This window comes from Indicator indicator, chromosome 20 (genome assembly GCF_027791375.1).
Source record: "Indicator indicator isolate 239-I01 chromosome 20, UM_Iind_1.1, whole genome shotgun sequence".
Classification (NCBI taxonomy): domain Eukaryota; kingdom Metazoa; phylum Chordata; class Aves; order Piciformes; family Indicatoridae; genus Indicator; species Indicator indicator.
In genome coordinates, this window is record NC_072029.1 from 11,113,518 (window position 1) to 11,129,920 (window position 16,403).

General features: G+C 41.6%; 1 protein-coding gene across 1 annotated transcript in view; it reads right to left on the bottom strand.

Moving 5' to 3' along the window:
* The window catches only part of SVIL (supervillin), a 104,848-nt gene that overhangs the window by 51,028 nt on the left and 37,417 nt on the right, over positions 1-16,403 (bottom strand). Inside the window, exons 3-10 of the mRNA XM_054389928.1 lie at positions 13,050-13,141; positions 9,444-9,501; positions 9,151-9,302; positions 8,060-8,744; positions 4,475-4,558; positions 1,559-2,437; positions 1,050-1,220; positions 388-422 (exon numbers count right to left, since the gene is read on the bottom strand). Of these exons, the coding sequence (XP_054245903.1) occupies positions 388-422; positions 1,050-1,220; positions 1,559-2,437; positions 4,475-4,558; positions 8,060-8,744; positions 9,151-9,302; positions 9,444-9,501; positions 13,050-13,141 (2,156 nt within the window). The remainder of the gene's footprint in view (positions 1-387; positions 423-1,049; positions 1,221-1,558; positions 2,438-4,474; positions 4,559-8,059; positions 8,745-9,150; positions 9,303-9,443; positions 9,502-13,049; positions 13,142-16,403) is intronic.

Sequence of the window (16,403 nt, forward strand, 5' to 3'; positions counted from 1 at the left end):
TTAGCTAGCAAACACATTGCCATTATCAGTTTCACAATATAGTAAAGGGGTCTTTAGTTATTAGTCCTAGAGCAATGAGTAAAACATGGTTGTTTTTTTTTCCCCTTTCAACTAATTTATTTATGGTCTAAACAATAGGAACAACTCATACAAACCTATGTTGAAAGGTGTCAAGATATTCCCCTCTTTGCCACCCATATGAAGTTTGGATAGACTTTTGGATTTAAATGAATTTTAAATCAAGTCTGTAACAGATATGGTCCAAAGGGAAGTGGTACTTCAAACATAATGATAGTAATTTTCAAGTGGACTTTGTTTGCGTTATTAAATAGTCCTTCAGTTAAAACATATTTTCTAAGAACAAAATGAGAGCAAATAGTAACATACCATCAGCAGGTGGTATTTCTGCACTCAGAACTGACCTAGTGAGAAATCACCAGACAGAAAGAAGTTCGTTAGCAACAAGGCATCAAAAATCAAACTCAAACTCCAGCTGAAGCAGCAGGATCTCAAAAGTCTTACAGAGCGAGAAAACTTTATCTGTGTTCAAGTTTCAACAGTTTCCACTTGGACATCCTTTAATAAAGCAGTAAGGCACGCAATGGCAGCCAAACTTCAATACAGTAAAGCAAAATGATTTCCAGTTCATCTTGCAGATGATAGAAGTCTAAGATTCGCTGCCTGATCCACTAAAATAAAATATATAGCTTTGGTTGTTTACACAAAAAAAGTAAATGATAAAGCAGAGTAGGTGGAAAGGAAACTTTATGTAAAACCAAAGACATTTATCATGAGACAGAACCAGACAGCTCCAATACTTTATGATGATTCTCTAGTCACCTTTTTACACTGGGAGGATCTGCAAGGAATTGTTTTTGCTGGCAGTGTTTTGGGTATTATTTCTTAAGAGGCTACAACAAATACTTGATTGTTCTTAAAGAGAAACAACTTTGCACAATGTTTATGCTGATAAATTAACAAAGTCTCTTCACAAACTCCTTCACGTTTACCTGCACCGGAATGCTACACAGAGCCACGTAAGTGCCTACCTATCTGTCTCCTTTCGTTCTGCTGATGTTATAGGTTGGGTTTTAAATCTCTCAGAAGTCTTTCTATTTTCACCAGGAGTAAAATAGCGCCTCGGCCTTCGTGGCCCTCTGTCACGGTCACCATTGGCAGACAAAGTGCTACCTGCCGTTGACATCTCAAAGCGAGATTCGCTTTTAAACCGCATGATAGAAAGCGCATAGAAAAGAAAATAGAAGAGAGAAGTAAAGCATAGATGTAAGCATCTCAACAATTCACCAGAGACCACTCTGCATGCTCCTTGGGTGACATGCATGGACGTACACATTCCAGCTACCCCACATCATAACTTGCACTAGCAAGCAGAAGCACAAAAGCAGGATTCAAACCATCTCAGCCTCCAGAACACGCCGGTGAGAGCTAAGCTGTGTGCTTTAAGTGCAGAACACAACTGCTGTTGAGTGTGTGTAATTTTTTTTTTTGCCAAGAACGTGCAAGTTTCACACGAAAATACATCTGAAATGTCACCTACAGTTCTGTTTTCTTGTTGGCATTAGCAGTCTCCAGAAAGACATTACGGAGCTGGGCAACAGAGACTTTTGTGTCAACCATGCCAATCTCACCGTTTGGTGCATTTGCTTCCAGGCTCTCCTTACTTTTAAAAGCTTCTAGCTTAGGAGCCACAGTATAGTCAGACATTGAACGAGTCAGGACTTTATGCTTTGTTGTTGACACTTTCCAAACAGGAGGCTTTGCCTTGGCAGGCTGTGATACAGACCCGCTCTGTATGTACATGACAGCTTCGCTCCTCTCTATGTTCTCAGGGGTCTTTAACTGCTGCTCAGGAGCCTGCCTCTTATTGCACTCCAGCTCTCTCTGAACTTCGGAGTTAACTTTCAGTTTGCTCGTGAAAGAAGAACTCCCCACAGGGGGATCCAGCTCTCCTCCAAAGAGGCCTTCGTGGTTCTTCCCTTGCTTGCGAATCTCAGATGGCAAAATCGGTCTTCTGCCTTTGGAAGCCTGTTCACCCTCTGAGGAATCTTCATCAGGCTTTTCTCCATATCCAAGTGTCTCTTTCTTTTCACTCTCTGGTGCAGTGGCTGCTGAGGATTTTAATAGGCCAACACTGTCTGGTAGGAGGCGGCTGCCACCAGAGATGTCTGCTGGTTCTTCTGTTGCCATCAGCTGAGCTGTATGAGCAGTGCCAGCGGGCTGAACATAGCCATGTATCGGTTGGCGGACTGAGCTGACGGGCTGATTTATGACCCTATCAAAGGCAGACGTTTCTGTCTGAAGAGGCATGTAGTGGGCTGGCACTGGATGGGATTTTCTCTGAGATACTGTGTCTGTGACAAGTTCAGGGCTTCCACGAGCACTTTCCTCTTTCACCAGTTTCTCTCTAACTTTTACTCTTTAAGAAAGAAAAAGGATTGAAGCTGTGAACAGCAATACCCAATCTGGGGAGGAACACAGACACCTACTTTGGGTACAGACAGCAACATCAGATTAAAACAGAAAGCAGTCAATACATAGAAGAAAGCAATCTCATGATGAGACCCCCTCCTCCCCTCCACACCTTAACAGCAACACTGCTCAAAAACATTCAGGTGATTCACGGCCCTTGAACATGCATGACTCCTGAAAAGGCAACTGAGCAAGCTCTGAAAACCTACAGCATGTTCCTGTAAGATCACAACTGTGTCTGTCAAACAGCACATACCCATAGCCTCAAATAAAAAAGATGATCAAAATGGCTTTTTCAATTGTCAAAGCGTTGGGCTCAGCCTGAAATTGCAAATTCCATTGGCAATCCTGTATTTAGTTAGGTTTTTGAAGATGCCTCAGCACTGGGCAGCTTATGTCATATCAAGATACTGCTGCATTGGGCAAAGGGATGTAGAAATACATTGGCATCTTCACCTAGACCTTTGGATGCTTTCCCAGAGACTTTTTCACTTGTGCTTTTCTGTATCATGTAAGACCTCTAAGATGTAACACATAGTGTAACCTGTTTCAGTAAGTGACAGAAAAAAAAAATGTTGAAAGCACAAGCCTTAAAGCATAAAGCACAGCTATGGCATGGCTGTTGCTCTTCAGAGGGCTTGCAGGGAACAAAAAAGCCACAAAACCAAACCAAACCAAACCCCAAACCGCTTGAAACAGGCATACTCTTTTAAAACGGTCCATTACATTCTAACATGCAAAACTTCCAGGACTATTCCCAAAAGTTATCTTACTTCAGTGTATTTTCTAGAAGCACCTCTAGACTCGTGTAATACCCATGCAGGACAGAGCTGCACTCTGCCTTCAGACACTTAATGCAGCTGTATCAGTGGAAGGCAAGCGCCTGCAGCCAGAAACAGCCTTTGCTCTCTGACTACAACTACACGTAAGCTCTCCAGCAGTTTTACAGCCTCCTGGGGTGTTTGGACAGCTTACAGGGTGACTGTTTGTAAATATCACATACACAGAATTCAAAACGAAAGCCCTGTGCTTCCTCTCCCCCTCCCAAATGGGTATAAAAAGTAGCTTTAATTCTGAGGAAGGAGAGAAACTCAATAGGAGGTTAGCTCTTTATCTGGAAGTGAGTAATCCAGCTCCATGTGCAATTCCAGGCTTGCTACCAACAGGCATTTTGGAGTTTGCATTATTAAAAGCATAATATTTAGGGAAAAAAAATAAAAAGGCGAATGAATATCTAAGAGCATAATTCAGGATATCCAATGTTACCTGAAACACCAGCCTCTCTGAAATATTGGTGTTTGTTATCTCTGAGGATTGGTGCACTTACCAGGGAAGCTTCTCAAAGCTACTTAAGCACACAAAGTGCATTTGGTCTGAAAAAAGTGGTTCTGTAAACTACATGTCCCAAGCACTCTACAGAGCATCCACACTAACGTTAGTACAGGGTTATAAGAATTACTTTAATCAGGAACATGGAAAAGAGCCTTCCTGCAATGCTTCTCATGGTGGGCTGCCTCTGGCTGTTACCAAACTGGGATAAAGCAGCTGCTCATTGCTCTAATCAAGATCTTTACTTTTCAATATACCTTTTTTTACTTCTCTTGTACCATGTCCTTTGGAATTCAAGGGGTTGATTGCAGGGAATGCAAAGGTTGATTGGTGTGGGGTATAAAAATTTGCTGGTTTGCAGCATATAAAGTGGGATAAAGGAAGTTACAAAAATATTCCTGGAAGCCAGAACAATAGTAGCTGTAGAAGAGGCTAGGGGCATTTGTACTTCTTCAACAAAATACCAATTGGTGCTAAGTTACAATAAGAGCAGGTGCTTCAGAAAAGACCCAACAGCTGTTTATTCACAAGAAACAGTTTCTAACTTGCTGCTGTTAAAGGAGAATTAAAGGCAAGGGTTAAATGAAGACAGAGTAAAAGGAAAGAACAGGGAGGTTTGTACACTGATGTTAGCCACACAGCTGTTTTATGATACCTGGAGGGCCAGCTGATAAGTGAAGGTGTGTCCCCTTCCGAATCTTTCTGAAGAAACCACTCAGGTTTTGCTTTCCCTGCACTACTACAGAAAACAGAACTGGAGGTAATTTTTGAGATCTCAACACATGCTTCCATTGTTCCTCCCAGTTTTCCCTCCCCACCGCTTTTTATCGTTTTGTGATTACTCAGTTACAGAGAACTGTTCATGGAAACAAAAGCACAACACATTCATCAAATTGAAAGGTGATAACTGTGAAACACACTATCATATTAACTCCAAAAACATCTAAAAAGTGTTCAGGGCATTAAATAGCCTGCAAAAGCTAAAATGTACATTGTCCAGAATTTGGGAAGGGAAAGTAACTACAAATTTATTTTTGCCATTTGCTATTGCAGGTCAGTTTGAAGGGTTTATTGTGAGAACACTTGGAAAAGTTACTAAAATCATTCCTTCAATTTATAATAATGTGGTTTAAAGTGGTATGAGCTGCTGGTCCCAAAATGCAGTACTAAGGCGAATTTAATGAAGTCAGAAATTCAGGTGGCTATATCACACCTTCCTCTCCTCTTGCAGACTTGTAGCTCAAAAGCTTCAGAAATGTAAACCCAGTTAGCTCAAGTAAAACAATGTTGTGTCACTGGGTGAGACACAAGTAAAACACGTGTCACTGGGTAACAGGGCAAAGTAAAAGCTTAAAAAACCCAAAATAATTCCCACTTTGATCTTGTCTCAACTTTATTCTGCTTCTATCTGGGAGCTGAAAGCACAGAAAGAAACAAGAGCACTGCAAACTGCAAGAAAGTGTCTGCAGATAATTTCTCAGATACTTTGCTGAAGTTCACCTTCGTCTGCAGTCCCTGAACAACTGCAGACCACATCAAATACTCAAAGCTTTGCAAGCACAGGTTGTCTGGCCACACTAATGTTTCCAAACTCCCCAAAGGTGGTACACATCCAAGGCTGCTTTCCACCACCTATAGAATCTGAAAGAATCCTCAGAGTGCAGTAGGATGAAAATCCAAAATTAAGCTCCAGGTCACCTGCTTCAATTTTTTTATTTTAGTAAAAATGGTTGAAAAGGGTCAAATCAGTAACTGCTCTTAAGTGCATTTACTACAAATCATTTTAAATTTGAGAACTCACCTAGAGTGGCCATCTAATCCAAATCAAGCTCAGAACAAAGTCAAACACTGACTGCTAAAACACCTTTTGTTTTGCCAGAGGTTTTTGAATTCCTGAAAGAACTGATGAAATAAGAGGTAAAAACCTTTCATAGGAGCAGACCTGGTAGCTGGAGCTGCTTTGAAGCAAGCAAACTTCCTTCTCATCTTGTCATGTGTACTTTGGAACATTTTTATGGTGGGCATGGCCCAGGCAGCAATCACTTGTACTTGATCGTTCATTCTTTGAAGACAGCAGTCAGAAGAACGCAAGCCATGTTCTGAATTTAATCAGCCACTTCAGCAGACAAATGCAGACAATGACAAATGATACCTTCTCAGCACTTTGTTGTCTTCTCAGTGGTGGATAACAGGATTAATTTATTAAATCTTCTTAAGACTGAAGGCACTAAGCTTTCATATGTGTTCCAAAGCAAGCTGCATTTATTTTCCAATTTGAAATCAGCAAATTTAAACAAAAACAATTTTGCAACCTATATAATATGGAACTGACTTAAAAACTTCATGAGACCCTACCTGGAGCACTGTGTCCAGTTCTGGTGTCCCCAGCATAAGAGGGACATGGAACTGCTGGAATGGGTCCAGAGGAGGGCCGCAAAAATGATCAGTGGGCTGGAGAACTTCCCCTACAGGGACAAGCTGAAGGAGTTGGGGCTGTTCAGCCTGGAGAAGAGAAGGCTCTGGGGAGACCTCAGAGCAGCTTTCCAGTACCTGATGGGGGTCTACAGAAAGCTAGAAAGGGACTTTTTCCAAGGGCTGGTAGTGACATGATGAGAGGGAATGGATTGAAACTGGAGGAGGGGATATTTAGACTGGGTATTAGGTAGAAATTCTTTCCAGTGAGGGTGGTGAGACACTGGAACAGGATGCCCAGGGAGGTCATAGAAGTCCCCTTCCTGGAGGTGTTCAAGGCCAAACTGGAGGAGGCCTTGAGCAACCTGGGCTAGTGGAAGGTGTCCCTGCCCACGACATGGGGGGTGGAACTGGATGATCTTTAAGGTCCCTTCCAACCTAAACCATTCAGTGAATCTATGAAGGCAGCAGCCAGCTGGAAGATTGGTGTAAGCCCTTTGGCTTGTGCAGATGGCCTTCTAGGAAACCACCACACAGTGACTTTAGCCAGATTGCACGGAAGCATGAAATGACTTCTTCACCATTCAAAACCAGGAATATTGGAGAGGTTATTCTTAAACCTGAATATCACACCAGTGAGCATGCACTGGCACTGGAAGTTGTCAGGGGTACTAAAATGAAGAATGGGCTCTTGGCAACTTCACTTTTAAAATACCACCTGCTGCCTACACATATATCCAGACATCAAGTGACAGTCAGCACTGTTCAGTGTGATGCAGATGTATTTACAGTTGAGTTCTCATTACAGTTTACATCATTTTTAGCTGCAGCATTTAAGTTTTTGCAGTTGTGATTTTCCTTCGATCCACCTACCTAGCAATAAAAAGCATCACACTTAGAGAAAATCATCCTCCTAAAAAAAAAAAATCCTTTGCCACGCATTGCTTTCAGTCACCAAAACACTTTGACAGCCTGGTTTTGCACTACAGTGTGAAACTACAATGTGAAATGAGTGAAAATCAGTTTTCTTTTCCTTCTGAAAGAATCTGGTTACTCTATTACTGGAGTAAATTTGTCAGACCTGAAGTAATTTTGCACACCATGAGGGAGGCTATGCTTTCCAAATTCAGCATGGAATTTTAACTGTCCCCTCTGCCCCTACACACACATCACACCCTGATATCATCTGAAAGATTAACTATCACAGTTCAAAAGGGGTTTTATATTTTTCACAGCAGGAAAAAAAAAAAAAAAAATCAACTCTTGTTTCAACTGACCCAAGACACTTTTCAGCTCTTAACTCGGAGAATACTTTATATTGGCAGAAGCTATCGTGAAGCTATTGAAATAATCCTCACTGAGAAACAATTTGTCTTCACTTGGAAATTTCCACTCAAACAATTACAGGATATAGAGGACAAAAAAAAAATGAAAAATAAATTAAAGGCTTGCTCTAACAGGTTATGGCGAAAAATAATTTTAAAATGCAGCAGATTTAGAACCCTAACTGCTTCAATTGCTAGCCTGTATAAATATCTTAAACATCAGTTATTCCACTCCCCCCTCAAAGGGCCTAATTTTAGCAGTAATTCTATAAATACAAAGTGAAACCAAGGACATATCTAATCACAGAAATAGATACCCACTTCCTTGTATCAGAAACACGCTGTGATTCAGCCCTACCAGTTCAGCCTGAGACAACCAAAGCCACTAAATACATTCTCCAAGGGCAATAAATACTGTCCTACACACTGTAGCCATTGCTGCAGAAGCTGGTTTAAGATAAAGGAAGCTACTGCATAACCAAACACATCAAGATAGTGCTTACCTTTGTCTGATGTTACTGTGCAAGGGCTGGTCATTCTGCAAATGGATTGGTGAGGCTGCCCGCTTGGGTGAAGGAAGGGACTCCCTGGGGGGTTGCTTTGGTGATATTGGCACTTCAGTACAGGAGGAAGATTCTCGTCCAGAAAGCGAAAGGGAGACAGAACTATCCAAGGTTGCTGAGGGGTCAGATGCCTGTCTAATGGCACTGTCATCATCTGCTTTTCTAACACTCTTCTCATTTGGGAGGTCTCCTTTATCTGGAACACCATCTTTTTCATGGCTGGAGTACTCTTTGGATTCAGAAATCACACTCTTTGACTCCTTCGTCTCAGTCCTGGACAAATACAGGGAGCCACAGTCTTTGTTCTCATCATCTTGCCTTTCACTTTTTACTCCCTTCCTTTCTACACTGTCGTGATCTCTCCTTGCCCGCGTGTATCTGGATGAGTAGTCGGAATCCAAGTCAGAATCCAGGGATAATCCGTACTTCTCTGCCAGCTGGCGCCGCCTCTCTGCCTTGTACCTCGCTATTCTTTCTGCTTTTGACTCTAGCTCCTGGACATCCATGCTTCCTGTGCTATACAAGGGCTCTGTGGTGCCTCCTGTGATTTCTGTTCGGTATCTGGATGATCTGGGTTGTTTTTCTACAGAAGAATCTGAAGTTTCCTCCTCTTCATTTGATCTTCCTGTCAAAAGTACAACATACATGAGGAAGTCCATCCCAAAACTCCAAGTACCCTGCCCACCACTCACAAGCAAGGGAATAAAAAACTTCCCATTTGTTACAAATCAAAGCGTAGCAGTGACTGCACACAGGACATTTTTTTTTTTTGCACTTAGGTCTCCAAAAGCACATAAAAATGATTGAGAAATATTTATTAGTTGCAATTCTTTAAGAGTTTCATACCAAATTACTATTGTTTGAAAACAATCTTTGAAAGCAGCTGACTATCCATAAGACAGCTGGAGAATAGGACTGGTTAAAACCCCACAGCTCTTCCATAAAACTCCTTTCCATTCACTGCACAAATGACAGGATAGTAAACACCAAGTAATTCAGCAGTGCAAGACTGACTGCTGTGTACCACTCACCTAGGTGGGGGCTGTATGGATCAGTTGCACGCATGTACCTTGGTGTATCCTCCTCTAGCAAGCGGTGTGTGACCGAGCCCGGGCAGTTCTGCAGGAGGATGGGTTGTGTGTCATTTTCAATTCCCTCTAAGCGTCTGGCTATTCTCTCTTTCCTGAAAAAAAGAGGTGGAAAACGTGAAAATTGGGCACCTCTGAAGATCTGAGGGGAGGTTTTTCTAAGAGGAAGTAACAAAACAAGCTGTGTGTTTTGTTTTATGGGCCAAAGACTTGGTTGTTTTTTTTTTTCTTTTTACCTTTTCATTTCCAAAAAATCTCGGTTGTTTGGTTCAAACAGTTTTCTTAATTCTGAAACTGAGACAACAAAAGATTATACAGTTTATAAGCTGCTAAGTTTCGGAAACTCACAGAAACTTGCTAAAATACTCTAGAATAAGAAGGAACAGTCAAATCAAATTAAGAGGTTTGAAATCACATTTGCTGAGGAACAAGCATTTTGCTCTTGTTCTCCTAGTTTGTTGTTTGCATTGTCAAAAAAGTGCATTAGGCACACAGGTGTAAACACCAAGGAGTCCTCTGCTCTGAGTACTGCCAGGCTAGGCTAGATTCTGCAAAGTCATCCTAGCAGCTGTGCAAGATCTGGTATACACTGGACAAGTTGTATTTTCATTAGCTGTAGTACTACACACTGTAGTAAGCTGTTTCAGAAGCAGTTAGTATGGAGTTAGTTTACCCTGTCTGCTTACAGGTTGTGGACTGACTTAGGTTTACAGAGAAACTGTGTTCCTTAGTCCTTACTTTTCTCCAATTCTTTCTATTGTCCCCTGAACCTCAGTGAGTCTTGACTGGAGTGAAAATTACCAGGTACTCTCATGACACTTTGCATGGCTAATCACTTTCTACTTTGCTGATCTTCCCTTGTAGTATTAATTGAACATACTTTCCTTCTTTCCTCCTGTACTCTTAGGTGGTATATGCCAGCAGACACCTGTCCCAGTTGACAAAATAGTAGTGAACCCACAAGAGCCATGACAGATGAGGTAATCTCTCTATATAAAGCTACATGTGCAGAGAGATGTTTGCAAACCACGCTGGAGCAGTGAGTGCTGCACAAACAAGTGTGATGTGACTTCTAACCATCAGGAAGGGAGACCATCCAGGCTGTCAAAGGATGCAGCAGACTGAGGGGTGGGTCTGTGCCTAACAACCCCTCCCCCCACACACACCCTGTATCATTGCTGTGCCCTGGACATGGTGCACCTATTCTGATGCAATGAACCTCTGAGGTTCTGATCCTGTTGACCCAGGGATCAAAAGTTAAGGCAAGCTAAAGTCTACAGCTGGCTAAATCAGCCCTGGATTGCCATCAGAAATGCCTGATGAGTCAGGAGTCTCTAGCAGACACTTCCACACCACTGCAGAAGTAAATCTATCAGCTTTTTTTTTTATCCTCCCCAACAGACTTGGACACTTAGCTCTAGATACTTAGAAGATAAACATTATTGAAACACCATCCATTTAAAGGTCAGATGCACCTTCTCTCCCTTTCCCCTTAGCTTACAAGCACAGCTAAGTCATGGCTTCATCATCTTTGACACATATCCAGGAAGTTGGCTCTAGTCAGTACCAGTGCACACACCCCACAGATACAGATAGCTGCTGCTGACGTTGGCTGTCATATCAACCTGACCTGCTGAAAAGCCACTAGGACTCCAGGTGAAATGTCTTGGATCAGCAGGAATCAATGATTCTGATCATGATTGCTCAGAGAAGCAAATGAACAAGGCAGGAACATCTGTGCATCTGAGGCTACAGAAGAGTGCCTACTGAGAATGTGATTAACAGCAGAAAGAGATCATCTGGGCCACTCTGCTGAACAACTCTTTTAGTCTACATTTTTACAGAAAGCAGACTCAAGCTACCCACTTCAGTTTCTAAGGCAGGTTAGCTCAGATTGGGATCATGCAATGAAAAAAAAAAAAAATCTACTGCATACATACTTGTTGCAACCAGTAGTGCAAGTTGGCTAAGTGTGCAGGCAGCTAACAGTGTTAACCCTAGGGTCACTTCTTCCATGCCTAGTTTCAGCATCTGCTCAGTATCTGCAGCAAAATCTACTCTGTTGACCAGGCTAACAGTGCAAGACAGCCACAGAAAGCCAGCAAGTTCCAGGCACATCTCTGGAGATGTCTGGGAGCTGGACTTGGGCAATGCAAAATCTGCCTCCTGAACCAGCACCAGAGCAAAGAGGAGCATTCCCTCACAGCAGAGGCAGTTCCCTCTGCTACCTACTTAGTACAGTTCCACTGCTAGCACAAACAGAACTTATAAAACCAGCTTTCATCTCACATTCACACCAAAGGAAATGATTTCCCATAAATACTTTGCTCCCACCTCTGTCAAATCTACTTCTGTGTAAGTTTGCTCCTCTGGCTGTTAGTTTTTCTGTCCATCTGTTAACTATACAGACATGAAATGGTCAAAACAAAACCTGCAATTGTTCTGCTACTTCAGATAGGTCAAAGGCCTCCACAGCTCACAGTCAATAAAATTCCATCCAAATCCTGAACACTTTTCCTCCTTAGCTATCATCAGAGAAGAAGCCTTCCACACAGTGTTAGTAAAGCTCTAAAGCATTGGCCTCATCTACTAAAGTTGTCTTCCCTCCCCCACCCCAAAAAGGAAACTTGACAATAAGTTGTCTGCACAGAAGAAATGTGGAACATCTAAAGAACTCCCAGCAGCATTAGCTCAACACTCTCTTGCTACGTGTTAGCTGAAGTTCCAGAGATTCTACTACTGCTTTGCAGCCCTAAAAAGAGCACTAACCTCATGAAGCATCTCTCCAACACCTTCCCAAACAAGAAGAGATAAAAATAGCATAGACTACTCTATGCTGCCTTACACTTTTTCCACACTTGAGATTCCAGACAGTAGTTTCAGCTGGGTTGACCAACATCTGCACAGCTTTTCTGTGACAGCAGTGCTATATAAATGTGTATCACTAGTCCATCATTGTGCAGATGAAGTCTCTCTCTGAACATCTGGTATGATACTATAAAAGTAAGCACATCACTTAAACACTATGCTGGAAGAAGAATTTCCTTCTCAAGGAACTCCACAAGTAGTGACATTTTCTTTTTCAGTGGATTAGTGCATCCAGCCTTGTAGTTTGTCTGGAAAGGGTAAATACCACTAGAATATACATACTTCTGAGATTCACAACACCCACAAATAAAGGGAACATCTTTATGTCAGTTACACATGGGTTTCAGGTCAAATGTAATCCTTTACTGATCAAGAAGGATTTCCAAGCAGATTGTGATTTCCTCTAAATAATTCAAAGGAATTAGTTCTCACCTCCACTTCAACTGTGTCAAAAGATAAAGACAGACCTGTTGTTTTCTTTGTAAGTTATTCAGACTAAGACAGAAGTTTAGCAAAACACAATATCCCAAACCCCATTTGCAGTGCAGGTCCTTTAGCATGCAAGACTAAATCTCAGTGTATTCAGCTGGTCCTGCAAGCACAGTGATTCTGCCAATCACCCCAGGGGACTGGCAAGAGCCATGACTACAAGCCAAGTTACTAAGTTTGAATTCAGTATTAATCTACCTGTACAAAGAAACCTCCCTGAAGTTTTGAATTTCAACTACTTCTTAGCCTATTAAAAACTAGGTAAACAAAGCTAAAGTTTATGAAGCAGGGATGAAACAAGGCTTTGTGAAAGCACTGTGGTTCATCCCCTGATTTATCCCCCATACATACTAGACAGGGAAAAGAAACCCCTTTACAAAACATCTGTGTCTAAGTGATTTTAATTGTGCCTTGCACTTGCATAGGTTAAACTTCACATGCTGTTACATTACCATTTATGCCTACAATGTATCTCCCCTACCTACCTTTTGGAAGTACTGCTAAGAGATTAGCATCAATATCCTTTGTGCTGTTTGCAAGTTCTTCTTTATCTTCAAATGAGAACTCCTTCTGAAAACTGAAAGCAACATCTGGTTTACAGATCTGTGGATGTTTCTGCTACAAATCAAATAAAGCCAAGATGCAACCAATTTACTGCAAGATAGTCTAACAGAGATACCAATGAAAATATTTTCCATAAGAACAAAGTAAGAAATAACCCCAAGAAACTCACAAAGCCAAACCTAACATAATCTGAAACTTGTTTGGAACTGCCTGTGACACATTTTTGCATTGAATTACTGACTAGAAACTGCCTTCAAAACACTCTACTAGCAATTACATTTGAAATTACCCATACCAAATGATTCCTCATAAAAACACATTTCATCAAATTCAGTACTGTATGTACACTCCACCTAGAAGCCTTCTGCATGACTGCCCTGAGCTCTGCCTCTTCTATGACTTACACTAATGTGAGCAGTAGATCATTTAATTTTATCCCTTGGTCTTTTCATTTATGTGAAACAAACACTCTCTTTAAATATGTTCATTAAATCAAGAAATTGTACCTGTAAAATGTAGATGCTATAATGGTTAAAGTAGATACTACCTACAGAGATATTTTTTTGGAGGAAGAGTTCTTCCTTGAAGGTAAACAAAGTGAGTACAAAAAAAAGGGATCTAACTGCTGTATTATAGAACCATAGAATGGTTTGGGTTAGAAGGGACCTCCAAAGGTCATCTAGTCCAACCCCTCTGCAGACAGCAGGGAAACCTCCATTAGAGCAGGTTGCTCAGAGCCTTGCTGATTCTGACCCTGAGTATCTCCAGGGATGGGGCTTCAACTACCTCCCTCTGCAACCTGTTCAGTGTTCCACCACTCTCATGGTGCAGAACTTGTTCCTATCATCCAAACTAAATCTCCTCCTCTCTAATTTCAATCCATTGCCCCTTGTCCTATATGCAGGCCTTTGGAAACAGCTCCTCTGCAGTCTTTCTGTAGGCCCCCTTCAGCTACTGGAAGGTTGCTGAGTAGATCTCTTTGGAGCCTTCTCTTCTCCAGGCTGAACAGCCCCAGCTCCTTCAGCTGGTCCTTTAGCAGTGGTGCTCCAACCCCCTACTCATTTTTGTGGTCCTCCTCTGGACCTGCTCCATCAAGTCCATGTCCATCCTGTGTTGAGGGCTGCAGAGCTGGACACAGTACTCCAGGTGAGGTGTAATAACTTCTAAATTATCCCAACTGGGCAGAAGAAAACTTACCTTGTCTTAAAACATTTAATAATCTGTGAAGAGAGGTGTAACAGACACAAATCCCCACAGTGATCCTAGGCCATGGCAGTTATGTGCCAGACTATTTACTGTCATCCTACACAAAGACAAACTGCACAGCCTTACTGTTGGAAAATCCTTCCCTACGGATTGAGGGTTAGAACAGAGAAAACAGGAGGAAAAAAAGAAAATTCTGTGCTCACTATTCCAGAAGAGCATTTCTCATTGAAGAGTTTTAACATATAATGACTAGTAGCATTTTACATAAACTCCAAGAGGGTTTTTTGCCTCTTTATATTATTTATAAACAATTCTTTTGTAAGACATTGAGTAGCAAAGAAAACCCTTGAAAAGACAATAAAGAAACTGGCCTGTGTCACATTTGGGCACCATGCCACCTGCTGCAAATTGTCTCCAACAACAGCACTTACAGAAATTATTCCAGGTACTGCCAAGAAAAGCAATGTTAGCCACTCCAGAAAACAGCAGATAGAAGATGAAGAGCTGCAATAATCTGTCCATTACAGAAAATTGTGTATCTTTACAGGGCAAAAACATTTTCATGGAACTAGCCAAAAAACAAAGTAAAATAAACTAGCACAGAGCAGCCACAAGCTGAGGGAGTGTGTCAGCTGAGGCTCAGACAGTGAGCTGCATGTTTCTGTGTGCCTAACCCCACACTGCCAACAGACATCATTCTTATTAGCCTCACAATATGCTATTTTCTTACAGATACAGCTTCTGGAGAGCCCCGATGTGGAGAGAGTCCCAGTTTCCATTTGAAAGCAGTTTCTGCTCCTTTTGGCTAAGGATGAATTTTTAAAATGTGAATAATATTTGCCTAAGGCTATAAATCAAACCCCAAATTTATTTTGTCAAATTGATTTGATTACTTAGGACTTGCCTTAGAAGTGATGAGGGACCTAGCTCAGCACTTTTGACTACCTGGGCTTTAGTTAGCAGCATCTCCAATTGCTTCCATAACGCTTGTGACAGTGCAGCACCTTAAGTTTCCATAAACATGGGACTCTGCATAGCAAAGCATTCACTCCTACAGCAAAATCCTGAGCACTAACATCCCCAACTATGCCTCAGTCCCACACAAATTTCCAAGGATGAAATCATAGAAAAATCAGTGACTGGCACTAGCCTACTGCTTCTAAAAAGAACTGTGTTATTGGACTGCACAGCAAGCTTAAATGCTGCCAATTAGTCAGATTCACTCCTATCCCCTCCTCCAAACTCCAGGGAGTTCCAGAGACCCTCTAAACCCAGTCTAAATGTCTTTCACTGGGTTTCCATCTGTTTGTTCTCATGCCAGTGTTGCTGGTTGCCTTATTTGTTTTCCTCAGCAGATGCTTTTCACATCTACTCAGCTTCCCCAAGACAGGCTCCCAGTTTCATTAGTTAACTGTAAAAACATTCTCTACCTATTGCAGTTTTAAGTCATCTCTTTTGTACACAGTGACCAGAATTTGATAGCTTTGATTCCAGACCTGGGTCTTAGGAATGTCTTATAAATCCAGGGGCATTTCAATAGAGAAAGCATTATTACACAAAAATGTCAGGATCTACAAGACATTTGCCTTTTTCTATCAACAGTGTATTTGTTGCTCAGTCCTGCGTGAGCAACTGATATGGCAAAGCTTTGCTTTCATCATTTGCAAGTGACAGAATATTTTATCAGTCCCAAATGCACAACTGTGCACTTAGTATTATTACATTACATCCTTTTTCTATAACTACTCAAGGTCAGCCAGTTCTTCCTGTACATGAGCTCCCTCCTTCTTTGTACTGAGGGTGACTTCCAACCTTTGCTCGCTGGCAGATTGCATTAAAATCCTTTTAATAACTACAAATTTCTTAAGCTTAACTCTTGCTGGGCTACAGAGCATCACAGTTACCTGCTTTCAGAAAATCCTGCTGTAGTTTCCCATGTGCTCTCATTTTCCATTTCCCTCTGGACTGTCAACTCTGTTTACTTGTTGATTTTCAAGTGATTAATTGCTTTCATATAATGACTATTTTATCCAAAATGGAAGAAGTTTTCCCTTCTCACAAGCTGCAGG